Here is a 21,964-nt window from a genome sequence, read left to right on the forward strand (position 1 = left end):
TACGAGGGCGTTGTAGAAGGCTTTCAGAGTAATTCACAGTTCAGCAGAGTAGGCTCAGCCATAGAATATTCTAATTGTGCAATCTACTACATTTATAGGCTAAAGTCATGTGCTTATCTTAATAAATGCCAAAAATGCATTTGATGGAATTCAAGAAACAGTTGTGTTTGACACTTAATATTCTACAATTACAACATAGCTAGCATAATAAATGATATCTATATGAACCAAATACATTACACTTAAACAACAGATCTTACATGGATCTTACATTTCTAGCCATTCCATTTTGGCAAATGTTAATTTCTTTTCCTTTTTCTGGTGGTTTAATGAAATTTTAAGTAAGAAGGACTGTTTCCATTTATTCCACCACTTTTTAAAATTCCTTTACCTTGTTCTAGTTTGTTGTCATTGTCGTTGCCAGTCAGTACCCAATCTTGAAGGCATGAGTTCCATAAAATTATCACTTGCTTGTTAAAATACACTTTTATTTATCTCAAATATTCCTCTTTCAAGATTCAGTGGGAGCCTCCATTTTCCTCTATATGATTTTGTATTTCTTTGGTCAACTATCGCCTGGAGCTGATGTGTAGACCAGGAAGTGACTCATTATTCTCCTGAATGGTTCCTGTGCCTCAGTTATTAATCTGCATCAGCTGGAGGCAAGTAGCATCCCCTACACCCTCCAGTCATCACACATAATCAGGAACTTGGCACAGGAAGAGAGTGGTGGGAGAAGTTCTGGCCTGGCTCTGCCATGAGGAACAAGCAGCTAATTGAATATAAACAAGTCACATGACATTTTTAATTTGAGTAAGAATACAGGTCTATTTTAAAGTTGTTTGCCTGGCCACTGCCAGGCATCTGTTGGCTACTGTGTTTGTGGATTCATTCTCTTGCTCCCTGTTTCTGTTTTCCTCTCTCATATTTCTAAACTTGAAATTCCCAGATCAGGTTTTAATATTTTGATAGTCGCTATTTGATAGAAGATTGTTATTACACAATGAATAATGGAAAGACAAGATGACATCACAGCGGTTTTGGTGTTGCTTTCTGGCTCCTCAAGTTTTGCAATAGAACATTTGAGTATCTGGATACTGTCTGTTCTCACGGTACTTTTTTTTAGAGAGTATCTCATTCCAAGCTAGTATGAGATATAAGTCATTTCTCCCCAACAATTTAGAGCCCTGATAATTTTTTGGACATCAGGCATATTTATGCAGAACTCTCCTACATTAAATAGAAGGAGGGCTTTCAGACGTGTGCTTTTGATCCTCCCTGCAGTACCATTTTATAAGTTCATAAATCAGGAAATCTATTCAGAATTTGTCTCGTGGTGCACTAGCCACTTAAATTCAAAGCCTTGGCAAGATCAGAAATTGCCTAAAACTGATTCTTCCATTATTCATCAATATAATTTTGACAACAAAAGCCATTTCTAAGATACTATTTTCATAAAATAACAAAATTCTCCCCAGTGGATTCCCTGTATGTCTCCACTGGGCCTTACTTCCATCACTCTTGATCTTCCTTTCTCTCCATCCCCATTACACCCACAACTGTAGGTTTCAGAAAGAACAGTCAAATGAGTGAAGGGCACTGAGATGGCATCACCTAGCATCTTGGAATTTCAACATGAAAAACTCATCCTTGGTTTCTCCTCCTCGAAGGAAAGCATTCCATTCAGTTCTGCAATTTGCTTTCCTGCTTTCTGACTCGCTCCTCTTTTTGCCCAATCTCTATTTGACTATTGAATTTCTCCACTCTTTTTTGACCCTTCTTTTCTGAAGGGTACTCGGTAGGTTCTGGTAAAAGGAGTCCTGGCCTGGGCCCAGGGAATCTCTTACCTTAAGGTAGTGCCAAAAGGCAAGGCTTGTGTTCTGTCCTCTCCCAACTTCTGTTCTAGAAAATCACATTGAATACAACCCACACACTGAGTGGGTAATCAAAAGGAAGAAAATTAAAATCTCAAATAATCCCATGACTTTAGGATATGGTATGACATGGTATATTGTGGTGAGGTGTGGTATAAGTAAGATATGGTATAGTATAGTATAAGTAATACATGGGACATAATTATACTAAGCAATTATTCATTATATAAAATTCAGTTTTAACTAGGTGTCATGTATTCTTATTTGTAATTCTGGCAACCCTATAATAGCTCTAATCCCAATAGGCTTGTTTTCCATTACATACACCCTCACTAATAATCTCGCATTTTCAGAAATTAAGAACCAGAAAAATAACATTTCAGTAATAATTTTGCTTAGGAAATTGACTGCATTTTGCTACTCATGCACTGGGTAGAAAAATTATCTCCTTTATTGATTAGTAGAATGCTAATGAAGAAAACAAGAGTAGTTTTAGTTTGCATTTTTATGTTACTGATTGAAAGTTACAGCTTTAATATGTTCTAACTAGTCAGTTGGTGCATATCAATTATTTCAGGTTACTCTGAGCACTAAGTGATGAGAGAAGATTTTCATTTAAAAGTAAATAAAAGATAAACTTGCCAGACTAAAATCTTAAAAAGAGGAGATAGAGTAAATTCATGTGGAAAAGTTAATTCATGAAGGAAAAATTTCCTTCCCTAATGCTTAAAAAAAGTGAGAAATGCAATTTCTATAACCCTCTGCAAAGGAAAAAAATGTTATTTTATCAGTGATCATGGGATTTCATTTTGGAGAAGGGGATTAGAGATTGTTTTATTTTATTTTTAATTTTTTGACTTTTTTTAAATGAGGAGCTCATTATGGACATGGTTTTTCTTATTTATGTTCACCATAATATCGTCAATAATGTAGTCCTGGAAACTAGAAGAGATTTCAAGTGATAATGAGGGCTGCACATAAGATATTTGTGACTTGTCAAGCTCACAAGAAATAGAGAATCGCACCTGAACGTCTGCCCTATCTAAATCAACTCACCGTCACTCTTTGAGAGTATCATATTTCAGACAGTAACTTTATAAATTTGGGCACCTAGAGAAATTCCTTAACAAATTAAAACATTTTCAGAGTGACAATAACGATAGACATTTTTAGGTATCACGTGCAGGCAAGAATTGCAAAACGGGTTTGTACCATAAACTTTTCCAAGTTCTTATAGTTAGTATTCTAACTATAGTAGATGAGAAATCATGCCATGAAGATTTCCTTCTCATGTGCAGACCTGTTCCATCTATTCATCATCAGCAAAGACTAGTGTGGACAACAGTCATAAAGTTTGGGCATTGGCGAGAACATGCAACTGCTCATTGGGTGTGTTTAGACAGTGACGTGGCATCAGGGCTCACAAGGAGCCTGAAGGAAGATCTGCAGTACTAATTAAGGGAAAAGCAATTCTCATTCCTCTGGCTTGTTCTGATATCACTTCTTGGCAGTAAAAAGCGGCTAAGATAATGTGCAAATCTGACAACTGTGAAGTCTCTGAGTTAAAATGGATACTTGATATCATCTCTCCTTTCTGGTCATTGGGCACTGGTGCTATTTTGAATATTATTTTCAGTGTTGAAATGACTTTACATGATCAGAATCACTCAGGTACAGTCCACAATTACTATGATGTGGCAACTATGAAAATCAGAATCAGTGCATGTTTCTAGTTGGTAGAGTCTTTAACTATGTTTAACCAACTGGCATGTTTTTATTCAAGGAATTTCCCATCCTAAAAATATAATGTTTTTAACTCTTTTTTCTCAATACATCTGTCCTTTTAACTTCGTCATATTGAAGGAGCTCACCAAGAGATGTGAACTCCAGCTGACCCACAAGCTGGACGCAGGCAATCAGAGTCTCCTCACTCCCACCCCTGTCCTTGGAATGTACATTCTACCCACTGTTCTCATAACTGGAGCTGTTTCAAGGATGCAACCTTGAAAGAGTAATGTGTTGTTGAAACCATCTGGACTGAATATGTGACAACCCCGTTAAGGTCTCTATGTAAACTTTTAAGATTCTGGCAGGCAGGTGCAGAGATCCTGAGGCTGCCAAAGACAAGCTTTGTGTATGTAAGTTCCCTTGCTTGTTAAATCTACCACCTACCAATCTGGAGTGGTCTGCCTTTTTCTTCAGTCTTCCCTTGCCTTGCATGTATTGGGGCCAGTTTGTGAATCAACAGCTATAACTGATAAGGAGCACTTCCTATAGAAAGAGATCCTGAGGCTACCAAAGACGAGCTTTGTGTATGTAAATTCCCTTGCTTGTTAAATCTACCACCCACCAATCTGGAGTGGTCTGCCTTTTTCTTCAGTCTTCCCTTGTCTTCCATGTACTGGGGCCAGTTTGTGAATCAACGGCTGTAACAAATAAGGAGCAAATTCCTATAGAAAGACGTATACATTTTCTGTCTGGGAACCAGGACTGCAGTACCACTATTGTAGTAGTCAGTACTTAAATACCAAATTATTTAAGAATGCAGAGGTTAAGCAAATACCCTCTGGGTTCTGAGCTATGTGAGTTTGAGTCCAAGTTTAATTGTTTACTATAGCTTTGTGACATTGAGGAAGTTATTTAAACTGCCTAAGCCTAAATTCTGCATCTATGAAGTGGAAATAATATTAGTACCCATCTCATTTGATAATATGAGTAAAGCAGAATTCATGGCATATGTAAATATTTAATAAATAATTGCTATTTTGTGTAAGTAATATTAATAAATTTAAGTTACATTATCATATAACTCACTATAGAAGTGTTATAATTATCATATTTCTTCCTGAGTTTTTTCCCCTCACATATGACTAGCAAAAATATTGAAGCAGAAATAATTTTCTTCCTTCATACATGTTCTCCTAGGGGCTGCCACTGTTAGCATAGGCATATAGGCAAATAAGAGATGGGAAGTGATGTCTTTATGTTAAACCTGTATTTCCTAAGTAAGGCCAATATAGAAACTCACTTCCTATTTGTCTGGGTGAATCTTTCCCTTTCAGAAGTGGAAAACATTTTCACAGAGCCTTTAGGAGACTCTGATATGAGGGTATTAGTTTGTGAGAGAGAAAGTAATCTTTCCCTTCTTGTACACTTGGACTGAGAGCCATCAAAGTAAGTTATCACCTGTTCTCACATCCCTTGAAATCCTGATTAGTTCTCTAGCAAAAGTACTCTTTTCTGTTATGTTTCACCACCAACTCTGGGAAGTAGCATGCCTGCTTTTACATTGAAACTTCACTGGTTGTGCTTTAAATAAAGTTTTATCCTTGTATGGAGGAATGACTTGCATGTACAATAAAAACTTAGTTTTCTCTGCATAGATCCATAAATATTGCTTTAAAGTCCCTTTCAGGAATTCAGATTTTCTTATCATTGCTTTTTATGCCTCTTTTTTCCTAAAATATTTAAATTTGAAACAATACTTTTTTTTTCTAAACTCCCACCCCTTCCACCATTTCTCATGACTAAAGTCATAAGAGAGAGAGATGAAGTCTAATTTGTAATATGAACTATACATACTTGGAATCAGAAAACAAACCTTGTGAACAAAACATTTCAGAAGAAAATATACAAAGATGGCAAAAGCACTGAATTTGAAATCAGAAGAATTATTTTTAGTTTCTTCTTCAACTCTTTATAAACTGGGCGACCTTGGACAGGTCACTAGGTCCATCTGAATCTCAGTTTGATTACCAACAAAATGGGAGTCAGTACCTGCCTGCTCTGCCTCTTAGAGCTTTAATGAAGAGAAAAATAAGATAAGGTATAGAAGTATTGTATAAGTTCCAAATCCCCATTCAAATATGTTTAACAGTACAGGATTAACTGTTCAGCTGCTCTTCAAAAACTTTTTTTAAATGTTGTGAAGAGTTTGCTGTCTTTTTATAATCAGGGATCATGCTTTGCCCTGGCACGTTGGAGGGCTTGGGGTTCACTACTGCCAGAACATCTTATACCACATAATTTTTCTTTGATATACATTAGGACATATTGATAAGAGAGGGTTTGTGCAAAAACATACTGACATTTTACCTAAAGGATTAATGAATAATTTTCCTTTATCCTATTTTTAAGAGAAAACTCAAAAAGTCACAGTATTGACTAATATATTCCCCCTCATCTACATAATATAATATATTCTTCAAACTTTTTATTATCCCTGAGTGGCTATAAAATCTCAGCTGTTAAAATGATTTTTTTCAGATTTATAACATTCCATAAAAATTTTCAGTGTAAAAAATATTTTCTACTGGGTTAAAATTGTCCCAGCCTCATGGGTTTTTTTTTTTTTAAAGTGTTATTCTTCATAGCGTAACATCCAAGTGTAAATTTAAACTTACATTCTGAGAAGGAAAATATCCTTTGGTATCGCTGATTTTTTTTTAGTTTTGCTTTTTTTTATACTAACCAGAATTTAACAGCTAATAGTATGGATTAAATGACCCCAGAACTCCATTCTTCCTGGGCCTGGAATGGGGAATTTCTTGGTATCCACAAACATTAATTGCTAGCATACTTTATGCACATAAACATCTCTGAAATTGAAATAGAATATACTTGCTCATATCAATAATATAATTATATTGCCTTGTGATCATATGTGTTAAACCTGCTTCCTCTCCTCAAATTCTTTTTTTTTAATTTTATTAAATTTTTTATTTTAATTCCAGTATAGTTAACATACAGTGTTATATTAGTCTCGGGTGTAAAATGTTGTGATTCAACAATTCTATACATTACTCGGTGCTCATCATGATAAGTAGACTCCTCAAATTCCTTTTAGAAAAACTTATCTCAAAATTGGGGTATTAACCAGATGCCAGCCCCATTTGAAATAAGTAGAAAGATGAAAGTTGCGTTAGGACAACATTCCCCAAAATGAATTCCACAAAAGTAGGCCCTAAAGATGTTCTTTTTATTTGTTCTATTTTTTTTTAAGATTTTATTTATTTGAGAGAGAGAGAGAGCTCACACGTGTAGAAGCAGAGGGAGGGAGGGACAGACAAGCAGACTCCCTACTGAGCAGGGAGCCGGACATTGGGGCTCGATCCCAAGACCCCGGATCGTGACCTGAGCTGAAGGCAGACATTTAACTGACCGAGCCACCCAAGCACCCCGCAAGATGTTCTTTTTTAAAAAGTCTTTGTTGCAAGAAGGGGATTCTATAGTCAAATAAGTTTGTAAAATATTGTATACCATATCTTCTTCATAGATATTTGCAACATGCATTAGTATGTTGAACAGTTTTAGTAGTCCAATAGTCAAGCATGTCACAAGCTCATCTAATCAGAGAAATTTTTTTTAATATATTAACTCCTTAACATTCTGTAGAACATACACTATCAATTTCTATCTTGAAGGAAACTGTGGTACTAAAAGGAAAGGAAGAACAATAGTAGCGGAGACCTAGATTTTTATCATGTGTCATAACCTACTTTGCACACTTTCACATGACAGTGTATGGATGAGGAATTTGAAAAAGAAATTTTTAGAGAGATCTATTTCTCTGCTTGTAGTAAATTAAATTATTGGTCCCAATTCTTCACCCCCAACCTCCACCCGCTTCATAGCATTATCCATCCTCACCCCAGCCATGGTATCAGCCCTTGATGTTGGGCTTGGCCATGTGACTTGCTTTAGCCAATAGAATGTTAGTGGACCTAAAATGAGCAAGGCTTTCAATGTGTTTGCCTAGTTCTCTTACCCACTTCTACTACTGCTTTTTCTGTGATAGAACATGTCTCAAAGAGTTGCTGTCACAAATCCTAGTTAACCTGGAATTAACTATCATCTTAGAGCCAACCCTATCTGAATACACCCTGGTTTGGCCAAACTTAGTCAACCTAAAGATGTGGACAAGAAATAATTGCATACTGTTGTATGCCAGTGAATTTTGGGGTGGTTTGTTTTGTAGTGTTTTCATGGCAATTGCTGACTCATATACTGCTCCATTGGAGTTTGCTCCAAAATAATTAATACTGTTATGTCAGTGATAACTGAAAGAGAACACGGGAGTGAAATCAAGTGATATATTTTAGGGCATTGAATTTGTGGATTTGGAGGGGTTTTTTATTCCCTTAATTCTTAAGTTCTTGAAAACTATGTCCTATCAAAAGCATACAATTTTTTAATATCTCATTTGTTTTATATGGTTATCCCAAGATTTCCAAGGAAAACATATCCTCTCAGACTGCCCAGCTTTCCCCACTTAAACCAAATGAGGTAATGAAGAACATTTAATTAACATAAATATAAATTGGAAAAGAAATCTGCAGTTTATATATTAAGACCAGGAGTCCCACAAAATCCTAATTATTATCAAATGTTTTCACAATATTAATTTTAATTTTACTGCTTTTAAAGCAGCAAAGGAGATGAAAGAGTAGACCAGAAACTCCCCTGCCTAGAGAATTGGTGATTCTGGCTTGACAACCATTGGCCCACTAGACTCACTGCTTCTAGCTAGGCCTTCATCACTGGGCCCAACAAAGACCCCTGTGATCTTGACAAGAACTGTGCTCCTTTTCTCCCCATAGCACCTCCACAATATGTTATTTCTCTTGTTTGTATGCACCTCATCTAGTCCTTGTCTCCATTTCTACATGTTCTAGCCTCCTCTGCTTCTTGAATTAGTCAACTTTCTGTCTATAAAATGGGTGATGGTAGGAGTGAAGTGATTCATGTATATGGAAGTCTCTTACCTAATTGCTTAATAAATGTTGACCTGTCTCTCTTTTTTCCTGCCTGTCCTCCCTATCCTACTATTGACTTAATGGTAGTCCCATGAGTTATAGACATAAATATAGATATATATTACTGAATATATGAATAGGAATGAAGCAATCATGAATAAACCTGCAGTGTTAATTAAGTTAAGCTGTTGGGATTCACAGTGCTCCTTCTAGGATTTGACTATGACTAACATTAATGGCCAGCTGAGGAGCATACTATCTAAGAACACAGGACCTAGGTGAGACAGCAGAGGTCTGGATTTTAATTATAACTCTGGAACTTACTGTCTGGTAAGTTAGTACCCTCCCTTTAACCCAATTTTCTCATCTGAAAATTGGAAGTGATAATAATAAGATACCATTAATAAAGGTTAATATTTGATAGGACACTATGTATAAAGAGCTTAGGACAATGCTAAATGCATAGCCAGAACTCAATAAATGCTAGCTATTCCAATTATTGTACAAGACCTGAGTTTATATGTAATAATATATTAATTTTATAATACAAATAACTACCTTAAAACAAGCATGTTATTAACATTATCTTCATTTTAAAATCATGCCTTTATGAGCAGAAATGCAGGGGCAAGAAAGAAGGAAGATTTATTGTATTAATTCATTTCACTCCTACCATGTTTCTGCTCTGCCTTAAACATCAGATAGCTGGAGTTTAGGGGTATTCCTGAAAAAAAAAAAATCTGAAGGTTAATGTGTATCATCTACATGCTCCAGAGCATAAGCATATTGCTGGCTGGTCAGATCAAGGTGAAACACAGTGGAATAAACCTACGATGGCCACACCTCTATTTTAAGGCTACCTGGGGGTGGGGGCGACTGAAGCATAGCTATTTTAACAAATAGGAGTAGGAGTGATTAATTACTTTTTACTGTCATTCAACAACTTGTCACCCAGGGAGTAACCTCATTTCTCCAATTCCCATAAATTTAATAGAGGTCACATAGTGGCCTACTTGGCTGAAAAGCATTGCTCCTGAAACCCTGATGGTACTTTTAAGTCTGCTGATGTGTGAACATAATTCTCTGCATCTCTTAGCCCCACACACTCTGTCTCTCCCAGGGAGACACTTTAGTAGATCTATGTGGCACCATGTGGAAAGTTACAAGTGATGAGCTCTCTGATTCATTCCTCTTTCATGTAACAAGATGATAGAAAATTTAAAATCAATGGGTGTTATTCTAAAGTGTAGAGCTTCTTTCCACTCTGTTAAAGGAGTATAAAAAGATATTTATTGAAATTTAAAACTATTAGTAATGAGACCCTTGCAATGAACATCTAGTTTGGCATCTAAAAAGAAATTTTAAAGATCTCATTTAAAAACTTACAGGTTAAGTTGGTGGTTAGCCCTTGTGCCTAATTCTCAACTCTCAGATGCATTAACCCAGATGAAGAGATTTCTAAAAAGCAAAATAACTGCAAAGATGAGCCAGACACCAGGTGGAATTTAAAAACAAAACCAAAACAAAAGGAAGAACAGATGATAAAAAGTAGATTATTATCTATATCTATTGCATGCCCAACTCAGAGACCTTTTGTAACTAGAAGACTAGCAGTCCACAGCTTTGTTCAAGGACTTATTTGGGGGATTCTCGGTGCTATTTCATCTCCTAATTCCACTAATAGTACCTCTCTTTATATATGCATAAATGTTAATCCCTTTCACATTTGAGAAATGGAAATTGACAAGCAGTGATTTATTTCATCTTGGGATATGACGTTGATGAGAAGAAATGGTGAAAGAGCAGTAAACTCTAGAGTTTAAATTATGTGTTTTGTTTTGTTTTGTTTTCCCTTCCAATTCTCCTGGCAAAGACAGTTCTATATGTAAGTTCTAACAGCACCGCAGTGAACTACAAGGACAACCAAGAAGAAACCACCAGCCAATCTCAAGCAAACATTTGACTTGGACCAGTCTCATAAAAAGACAGGCTTTTGGAAAGATTCTACATGGTAGGAAAGAAAGGGAAGCATTAAACTCAGGTGTAATCCGGAAAACATATTTTCCAAAAGAAAATCATTGGGAGTTGTAATGAGACACTCTACCCAATGTCTAACAGAGGTACTAAGTACTAAAATTAAAAAAAAAAAAAAGTGAATAGAGGGGCACCTGGTTGGCTCGGTAGGTTAAGTGTCTGCCTTGGGCTCAGGTCATAATCTCAGGGTCCTGGGATCAAGCCTTGTGTCTGGGTCCCTGCTCAGTGGGGAGTCTGCTTCTCCCTCTCCCTCTGCCCCTCTCTCTGCTCATGGTGTCTCTCTTTCTCTATCTCTCTCAAATAAATAAACAAAATCTTTTTTTAAAAAGTGACTAGAATAATTTAGGACCATGAGCCTGATGTAGAGGAAAGATAACTTTATATTAAAAAAATCATTTCTAGCCTCTGCTTCTAACTAGGGCAAATCAGTAGACCTCTTTTAGCATAGGTTTTAATACCTGTCAAATGGAGCAGATTATTTTATCTACTTCATGGAGATACTAAGAAGTTAAATGTAATTATATACTTGAAAATGTTTTAGAAATTATCAAAATTCATTAGTAATGGAGTCTTTAATATCTTTCATTTTTTTAGAGATTGTCTACATTTCTGATTTGATTTTGTAAATTACTCTTTACTTATTGCTTCTGGCTTAAAATTAATTTTGCAATTTAATTTTTAGTTCTTTATAATTTTATATCCTCTAATTCCCTAATCTCACTTTTTCAAAATAAGCAAAGAATACTACCTCTTCAAATTATCTTTCATGTTTTGGTTAGAGAGAATATCTTCAAGATTCAGTGTTGGGCTTTCCACTTTCTCTATCTTTGGCTGCATTCTTTCTAGATAGACTTCATTCTCAGACTGACATTTGTACCATGTAGCAAAAAAGGATCCCTCAACACTGGGCTCATGCAATTAAAACATCTGTATCTTGAAAAACACTACCATGCGGGGTAGATGCAGTTCTCTGGAGTAGTTAAAATGTGTAGCATGGGGAAAGAAATGCAGAACATGCCAAAACACCAGGCTTCCATGACAGAGCTCATAGAAATTAACAAGAAAAATAGTTAGAACATAGAAGACAAATGATAAAGGATCTGGGCAGAGAATCCATCAATAATGAAATAATAAATGACTAACAAATTTGCAAAAAAAGTTTTAGTCTTACAAGTAACTAAGGAAAGTAAGTGGTAAAGTTCCAAAGAATACTAATAAGTAATCTTAAATAGCTGTTGGCAAAGAGATGGAAATAAAAGCTATGATTTTTTTCTCCTGAGTGAAGCATACAACAAACTTATGTATAGAAAAAACTAAAATAAATGAGTTATGTATTTAAACATGTTAATGAAAGAACTGCAGAGAAAAAAAAAAACTAAGGAAAGCAAGAGAGAAAAAATAGCCAAGATAAAGACCAAAATCAGTGAATTAGAAAGCAGAATAGAGAATTAACAAATTATTCTAAGAGTTTGTTGTTTTCAGAAAAAAACAGTAGTCAAACCTCTGGCAATTCTAGTTAAGAAATAAACAAAACAAAACTACAAAGTACTGAGAGTGAGAAAGGGAATGACATAACTAATAACATAGGCATTTAAAATGTTCTAAGAATATGATGTTCTTCACTGTAATGACAGATTTTAAAATCTGAGTGAAACCAAAAATTTTCTAGGAATACATAAATTAATAGGACTGATGAAAAACATTGAAAATATGAACAGAACAATAACCAAAAAAGAAGTGAAAGGAACTCTGTTCAAATTTTTTTTCAACTATTTCAAAATGTTCCAAAGTATTGAAAAAGATCAGAATCTTTCCAGTTTGTTTTACAAAGCTGGCATAAGTCTGATAACAAACCGTAATAAATGTAACTAAAAATAAATTACATATTTGGAAAAAAGTCAAATTATATAATTACTAAATGAAAGTAAGTCAGTAAGAATTAGAACAGTACAATTTAAAAATGAATAATATTTATGAACAAACAGTACACACACACACACGGCCAATAAACATAAGAGGTTGAGCTAATAATCAAATTAAGGTAAGGTGCACCCATTTTTGCCCATCTGACTCACAAAGAATAAATAGGTTAAAGCATTGCTAATACCTAGTGTGGGTGAGGGTAAAGAGAAAGAAGAATTTAAATATTTTGTTAGTTAAAGGGTAAAACTTTTCTGCAGGAGTACTTTCATAATTATGTTCTAAAATGTATTTTTTGGATTGCGATGTATACTCCTGACGCAACAATTCCAGTATGTAAGAAAACCTTATGACATATAGAATATAACAGTTTGGAAATGATCAAATGTGTGGGCAAAATGTATATTCAAGGCTGTTCAATGTACATTATTTATGACACTGAGAACTTTCAATGTCATTAGAGAAATTTCTCACTGGAGAAAACATTAAATGGGGATCCAGTATAATTATGCCACCATCTAAAAAAATGGTATACATCTATATTTATTATGTCCATTATATATTCAAAGAAACAATCAAAAAAGCAGGTTACATAGTAGTATAGATAATGAATAATATAATTTTTGTAAATTGAAGGATAAAGACATGATGATAGATGATAGATAGATAGATGAATAGTTATATCCACACCAATATCTAATAGTAATCATTTTTTAAATAATAGAACTGTTTGTTTTTTCTCTTTATAACTTCTTAATTATCTAAATTTCTAACAGTTTAGTAGAGTTCTTTCCCCTATTTGTGGTGAACAACCAGTTCTGTTTCATTTTGTTTTCTCCCAATCACTTGTGGATTGATACTTTATTAAATACAGTAAAAATGAATTACTAGGAAAAAATGAAGTAAAAATAAGACAAAAATACAAAATCTAATTTTTATTATAAGATTCAACAGATATAATATTTCTCTGCTGAACTCCTATAAAGGTTTCTGAATATTTACTCTGTTTCTTTACTATTTCATCATAAATCAGTAGTTCATGGAATGACATTGTGTAGCACTAGTGTAGTGATTAAAGACACAGACTTTATGGCCAGACATCAAGGTAAAAATCCCAGTTGCTAACTCTGCAGAGTAATCTATAGAGTAATCTACACAGTAATCTACCTGAGCAGATTACTTAAGCTCTCTGAACTTCAGTTTCCTCATCTGTGAAATGAGTTCTATGGACTGAATGTTTGTGTCCACCCTCTTCTCCCACAAATTCTTATGTTGAAGCCTAATCCTCAATGCAATGGTATTAGGAGGTGAGCCTTTGAGAGGTGATTAGGTCATGAGGATACAGCCCTCATGAATGGGATTAGTGTCCTTATAACAGAGACACCAGTGAGCTCTCTGACTGGCTGTCTTTCTATCATGTGAGGTTACAATGAGAAGTCAGCAGTCTACAATCTGAAAGAGGGCCTCACTAAAACTCGACCATACTGACACCCTGATCTTGAACTTCCCAGTCTTGAGAACTGTGAGAGAGAACCGTTTCATTTTTAAGCCACCCAGTCTATGGTATTTTGTTATAGCATCCTGAACTAACACAATGGGCATGAAAATTGTGCTTCATATTGTGATTATTAAATAGGGTAATAGATGGAGAACACTGCTTGTAACTATTTAAGCACTATTTAAATGTGTGCATTTGTTATTACTAGTATTGCTTTTATAAAGAGAAGTAGAGTTTAATAATGGGCAAAATAAAGCCAATGATATAGCAATCAATCTTGAGATTCTCCTAGAATGCAGAGGTGAAAAAAATCAGAAAACCTAAAGAACAAATATATAAGATGCAACTTAAGAATTACTTTCTTAAGAAAGAAAACACAGCAGTTGGAATAAGACCAATAATCAAAGATGTAACTGAAGAAAAGTTTTATAAGTTAAAAAAAATACCTGAGTATGGAAACACAATGAATGTACCTCTTTCCAGGTAAAATAGATGAGAATAGAACACATCTAAATTCATGACAGCAATAATTTTGAATTATAAGAAGATAGAAAAAAATACTACAGGCTTGAGGAAAAGGAAAAAATTTCAGTACAGCAAGTTTTTAAAAATTATGTCTGGTTTCATTTAAAAAAAGTGCTATGTTTTTTCTTCTCTACTTGCTAAATACAAGAATATAAATGGAGAGGGATGCCTGGGTGGCATAACTCAGTCGGTTAAGCGCCTGCCTTCGGCTCAGGTCATGATCCCAGGGTCCTGGCATCGAGTCCCACATCGGGCTCCTTGCCCAGCAAGGAGCTTCTCCCTCTGCCAGCCTCTGCCTGCCTCTGTCTCTCTCTCTCTCTCTCTCTCTCTCTCTCTGATAAATAAATAAAATATTTTTTAAAAAAAAGAATATAAATGGAGTACTATGTATTTGCAGAGAAATGGTTATGTGTCAAGAAATGTATATTCAGCCATGTTAATTTACATGTGTAGTGTTAACAAAAATACATTCTCAGCTATGCACTAGCTCAGAAAAGTTACCATGCACATAAGCCCTCTTTAAAAAATTACTTGGAAGTGCGCACTAACAAACTGAAAGATGATTAAGAAAAAAAATAAATAATGAAATCATCATACAAAAGAACTTGCCAACAACTTCTCTCTATGATTCCCTCTATCACTAAACACAACCCTCATTTCACGGCAAATGTCCTCAAACAAGAGTCCACACTGATGAAAAAGTAGAGGGATGGATGCATCCGTTCACAATGGCTTCTGAATAAAACTTCAGAGCAAACCTCAGTACGAGTTACTATTCCTCATTATAGGAATCAGTCCATAATTTGACACAGAAAAACCCTATGGAAAAGTCCCTCAGATATGATTTATCTTCTCATCCAAAACCCCGGTTAAACATGATTACAATTGTTCTAAAAAGAAGGCAGGGAAGGAAAAAATGAAAGACACCTAAATACTAACATGGTAATTTTTAAATTAAACTTTACTTTGAGATAATTATAGATTTATATGAAGTTGAAAGAAATAATGCAGAGATCCCACGTATTCTTTATGCAGTTTCTCCCAGTAGTAAAGTCTTGCAAAATATAGTACAGTATCACTACCAGAATATTAGAATTGATACAATCTACCAATCTCAAGGTTTCTCCAGTTTTACTTGTACTCATGTGTGTGTTGTGTGTGTATTTAGTTCTGTGCAATTTTAAGATCTGTAGATGCATGTATTCACCCAAGATATAGGGCAGTTCTATCACTACAAGGATTCCTTCCTATTGGCCTTTTATAACCACAACCTCCATCCCGTCGCTAACCACTAATCTCTCATAATCACTACTCTGTTCTTTCCTACAATTTTGTCACATAATAATGCAGTATGTAACCTTTTGGGGTTGGCTTTTTTCACTCAGCATAATTCTCTAGAGATTCATTTAAGCCATATGTATCACTCTTTTTTTCCTTCATATTGCCAAGTAGTATCCATCATCCATCATTGCGATATCTCATAGTATGGGTGTACCACAGTTTGTTTATTCATTCACCCACTGAAGGACATCTAGACTGCTTCCAGTTTGGGGTTGTTATGAATTAAGTTCTATAAACATTCACGAATGAATTTCTGTGTGAACATTCATTTTTTTAGGATAAGTGGCCAGGAGTGCCATAGTGTTGAGCTATATAGTAGTTGCATGTTTAGTTTATTAAGAAACTGCCATATTGTTTTCTCCAGTGGCTGTACCATTTTACATTTCTGTCATCAATGTGTGAGTGACCTCATTTCTCAGCTTTTTCAACTTTTGGTATCATTACTATTTTTTATTTTAGCCATTCTGTAGTTATAATTTACAGTTTTAATTTGCATTTCTCTGACTAATGATGGTAAACAATAAACTGTTGAACAACTTTTATGTGTTTATTTGCATCTGTATGTCTTTTTTGGTGAAATGTCTGTTCACATCTTTTGCCCACTTTCAAATTGGATTGTTTATTTTTTTCTTTTCTACTGTTGAGTTTCAGTTCCATTATGGTCAGAAAATATATATTCTGAATGATTTCAGTGTTTTCAATTTGTTGAGGTTTGTTTTATGCTCCACAAAATAGTCTATATAGGTGATTTATACATGGGTGCTTGGGAAAAATATGTATTCTACTGTTGTTAGGTGAAGTATTTTATATATATATGTCAATTAACATCCTGTTGGTTGATTGTGTTGTTTGGATTTTCTGTGTCTTTGGTGATTTTTTTTCTAGTATTTTTATTATCTGCTTAGAGGGGGACATTGAAATACCCAACTATAATTGTTACATGGGTATATTTTAATACATTTTAGTTTTGTAATTGATAACATATAAAAAGAAGCAAAGCATATAAGAAAGATGCAAAAATTATATACAATATATAATTTATTATGATATAAAACATGAAAATTATAGAAAGAAATATGTAAAAACAAATTTTTTTCAGTGTATTTTTTTATTATTGAGGTACAATTGACATACAATATTATATTAGTTTAGGTGATATGATTTCAGGTGATGTAATGATCTGATATTTTTGTATATTGTAAAATGATCACCACAGTAAGTCTTAAGTCACAGTAAGTTAATATCCATCACCAGACATAGTAACAGAATTTTTTTCTTGTGATAACTTTTAAGATTTAATTTCTTCACAACTTTCATATATGCAATATAGTATTACTAACTATTGTCACTATGGTGTACATTACACCTCCATGACTTATTTTTTTTATAACTGGAAGTTTGTACCTTTTGATTCCCTTTACCCATTCCCCCACCCCCACCCCCTGCCTCTGGCAACTACCAATCTGTTCTCTGTATCTAACCTTGGTTTTAGTTGTTGTATGATCCTGTTAATATATCATTGAATTTGGTTTGCTAATATCTTGTTGAGGATATTTACATCTCTAATTAGCAGGGATATTAGAAATATGCCATAATTAATGACAATTATACATTATGATAGGGTTATGGGTAAGTTATTCTCTATCTTTAGATTTTTGTGTGTGTGATTCCAAAAACAATATAAAAATCTTAAAAATTACTTATTGGATGGATGACATATACTCTTATTTGTAGATATTTGATAACAAAAATAATGCCACATTTTTCAAGTTTATCGTTCCTCTCTAGATCTTCAGGAATCACTCAAAATTATGTTTCAGAAATATAGTGGGCAAGCACTCATCATACAATATCCTATTAACAATATTAGTCTTGCTAATGATGATCTTAATTTAAAAAAGAATACATGGTCGCATTTTTAAGAACAGGACCTCCAAAATAATATTTAATGTTAGTTATTTCTTCTGTTATTGGGCTTTATGTTATTTTTATCTGTGTTTTTAAACAAACCTTGAAATTTCTTTATGACACAATTTCTGAAAATAGTTTTGGTATTTATTTCTTAATAGACATTTGAGATTTTTAGAAAAAATATTTTATAACTCCTAAGTATTATTATCTTCTTTTCAGAAAATTATCAAATAAATATGTAAATTAAAATTTGAGCCTGTGATTCTAATTTACTCCTGAAACTTTTTATATTGAAACTTTTTATACTGAAATATTGTACTGAAACTTTTTATACTGAAATTCTTTATACTGAAATTTTAATATTCAGCTTCTCATCAAAACGACAGCTATACCCATAAGACTCTTCACTGTATTTTCCCTTAAATAATATGCTTTTAATTTGTCCATCCATGCTTCCTTCATTCAAAAATATTTTAGTCTTCCTTTGGAAATAAAAAATTAACACCTAATATTAATTTTTCCCAGTTCAAAGTCTCCTCACTGATATATTATCAGGTAGTTTAAAAGTTTTTATTCCATTATGTTCCTGACTTATTTCACCGAAGGCTTACATGTATAGTTTTAGGCAAAAATAAGTTGAACAAAGTCACCCTTCCTACATTCAAATTCACACATTCTTTATCTTCTAGAGAATTAACTTCTGTACAAATGTCTGCATGGAAATTTAAAAATTCAGTAAAATATCTGGAATTTTTAAACAATACTGATACTAGTGTTTTGTCTATATTTGCCTCTAATTCTACCTTTAATTTCAGCATACTTGATAACAATTTGCTGTATTGCAAAGCTTATTTCAAAGACATCTAAAGATTGATCATTTTTATTCTTTTCCTGGCCTTCAATCTTATAGAGGTAGAGAATACTGCAGTTGTTAGAAGACCAGGCATTTATTCTTCACTTTCTCTCAGTGTTTGTGGAAAAAGCCTTTAATATTATTAAATCTGAAGGTCTGCTTCCTCTTGCCATGTAAGATCTGAATGTCCTCATGGGGGTTATTCCCTGACTTTCTGAATGGCCCACAAAAAGTTTGCCTGAGGAAGAAGGCTTATCTGCTCCATCACAAACAGAGAAGAACATGACAGGAAGGGACAAAGTATACACACAATGTGTGTCTTGTTTGCATCTTTTTTATTTGTGTAGGATTTTATATGAGTTCAGGAGGTTTGGGTATTTTGAGACTTGAAAAAATTGTTGATTTCATTTCGAAGATTAAGTTAATCAAGAAGGTCTAGAATTTTAATGACGATATACTAACAAATAAAACACACAATTTTACTCATTTTTTTTCTACTGATTTGGGTTTTATAAGGAGTTATACCATTCACAAATCTTTTTTTCTGAAAAATTGTCCATTTAGGTATTTCTGGGTCCTATACGATGAGATTGCTAAAAGAGGGGAGATGCTGATGCTGTCCCAAGCTGCTATGATCAAACTACAGTGCTTTTTTTTTTTTTACAGATTTTATTTTATTTATTTGAGAGCCAGAGAGCAGGAGCTGGGGGGAGAAACAGAGGAAGAGAGAGGGAGAAGCAGGCTCCCTACTGAGCAGGAAGCCAGATGCGGACTGGATCCCAGGACCCTGGGATCATGACCTGAGCTGAAGACAGATGCTTAACGTACTGAGCCACCCAGGTGCCCCACTACAGTGTTTTCTTAAATTGTATTTCAAGATCTTTTTACAACCACCTTGACATTTGTGAGGGTCAGACTCAGGTATAGTTACTAAATCATTGTTAAATGTTTTGTCTCTTTTATTACCAATTAATCAGGTAATCTTTATAAAACATCCAAACTTAACATTGACTGAGGTCATCCACAAATAGTCTTTCCTTTTTTTTCCCAGAGTAATTGAGAAAAGAGTTTTATAATATATACTCTGAGGATCCTTTTAAGAAGATGAATAAAATTTGACTATTTTCTAAAAGATAATTTGAAAGACTCTTATGTTTGATTATGTATATATAGTTATTACCGGAAAAGGGATAATAGGGACATCTGGGTGGCTCAATCAGCTAAGCATCTGCCTTCAGCTCAGGTCATGATCCCAGGGTCCTGGGATCGAGTCCCGCATTGGGCTCCTTGCTCAGCGGGGAGCTTGTTTCTCCCTCTCCCTCTGCCTGCCGCTCCCCCTGCTTGTGCTCTCTCTCTCTCTCTTACAAATAAATATATAAAATCTTTAAAAAAAAAAGAAGAAGAAGAAAAGGGATAATAGCTTATATGTGTAAAGAGCTCTTAAATTAATAAGAAATTAGCATGTCAATGGAAATAGGCAAGGAATAAAAAACAGGAATTTACACAGAGCTAAACCTAGCCAAAATTCATTTTAAAAAGATCTATCTAATGCAAATTAAAATGTAAAGGCAGTGATTTTTGTCTGGCAATTAGTATTAGGTTCAATAAATATTTATTGACCAAATAAATGAAGCAACATTTTTCACCTATCAAATTGGGAAAGACTTTTAAATGATATAAATTCTCACAATTGACAGGATATCCAAGCAAAAAATAATATTATCATGTAACTACCAATTCAAACTATGATATTGAACATCTAGATTCTAGATTTTATTTTAGCTTACAGCTTTTGTATAAAATTAAGAAGAGAAATACATTTTAGAACAGAATATAGTCATTCTCAAATTAATTTCACTTTAAAAAATAATTGACAATAATGTTAATGTAAATAGCAAGCTAATCTCAATTTAATCTATAAAAGAAAAATTAGTTTAAACTATATCATTTAAACAGTGTTTAGATTACAAGAAATTTTACATTAAGGTATATATAAATAGGTATTAATTCCAAATATTACTATCCCCAGTGAGAAAATTTTCTCCAATATATGGTCAGATGGAGATAGAAAGTGCAAAAATGTAGATATTCTGAATAAGGTCACTAAACAGAAAGCGGGGTTTCATCTTCCCCATCAGCCTTAATTCCAAGGAACGGTAGAAAACTCTAGGGAAAATAAAATGCCGATCTACCCTTGTCATATTATTGACACTTCTTAATGTTTGGGGTTCTCCTAAAAAATTAATTACCTTCCTCATCTACAGTTTATCTATGGTGCCCAGAAACCATTGACTTCCTGGAATTTTTATTAAGAATTCCACATTCTTGCCATGTTTTTCAGATACTGTGGCCTCTGCCAATAAATTCTAATAAATTTTCACTTCTATTCTTTCAATAACATCTTAGAGAATGTGATTCAGACTCAAATTAATCACCGATCATGTTAATGGTTCCTAGGAGTTTACTTCTGATACCCCTTATTATATTAAATCAAGCTTGATAGTGTGCTAGATCATTGCTCAGCTGGGTTTTCATAAAAGCACTGGTATTTAATATGATTTATACCTGGTTTTCTGTTAATATCTTTGCTTATTGTATGCTAGACATTCTTAGCAAATGGCACCCCCTTAAAATATATCATGCTTTTAAAATATTTTACAGGAAGCATTTTACAGTAAAATGTGTTACTTCTTTTATATGATAGTCACATAATAGTGAACAGGAACAACTTATTTAATTTATAATCAAAATATTAATGTTTACATTGTAGTTTGGAAAAAGTATGCATACATGTTCATGTTTTGCTTATATAAAAGATCAATTACCTGCCAAGATTATTAGGAAATTTAAAGTATTATTTTTTTAAGCTTTGCAGCAAAGGGGCAGCTCTGGGAAAACCATTTGAAGCATCTGCTGAGGATATAGCAAGTGTGGCAAGTTTCATCGAGACAAAGCTTGTTACATGCTATCTACGCATGAGGAAACCCGACCTTGCCCTGAATCATGCACACAGGTAAAATGAAGTATTAATAACTGCAAGTAAATACTGTTCATACAAGCAGAGGGCACTATGTGAGCTTGTATAATCAACTTCCATTTCATTTAAATTTAAAGGCAAAACAAAAAAAAATATTTCTTTACTACTTGATTTATGTTAAGCTAGACAATCACTGGGAGCACAAAGGGCTTCTCAAAACCTAATGGAAAGAACAGACACATAAACAATTACTCATAATGCAGGGTAAGATAAAAA

The 21,964-nt window shown here is 33.9% G+C and overlaps 1 protein-coding gene across 1 annotated transcript in view; it reads left to right on the top strand.

Annotated features, from left to right (window-relative positions):
* SPATA16 (spermatogenesis associated 16) overlaps positions 1 to 21,964 on the top strand; it is a 225,436-nt gene that overhangs the window by 53,241 nt on the left and 150,231 nt on the right. The window contains 1 exon segment of the mRNA XM_025869549.2: positions 21,579 to 21,724. Coding sequence (XP_025725334.2) covers positions 21,579 to 21,724 — 146 coding nt within the window.

Source organism: Callorhinus ursinus, unplaced genomic scaffold, assembly GCF_003265705.2.
Source record: "Callorhinus ursinus isolate GAN/ISIS: 27379988/994484 unplaced genomic scaffold, GSC_fseal_2.0 scaffold1, whole genome shotgun sequence".
Taxonomy (NCBI): domain Eukaryota; kingdom Metazoa; phylum Chordata; class Mammalia; order Carnivora; family Otariidae; genus Callorhinus; species Callorhinus ursinus.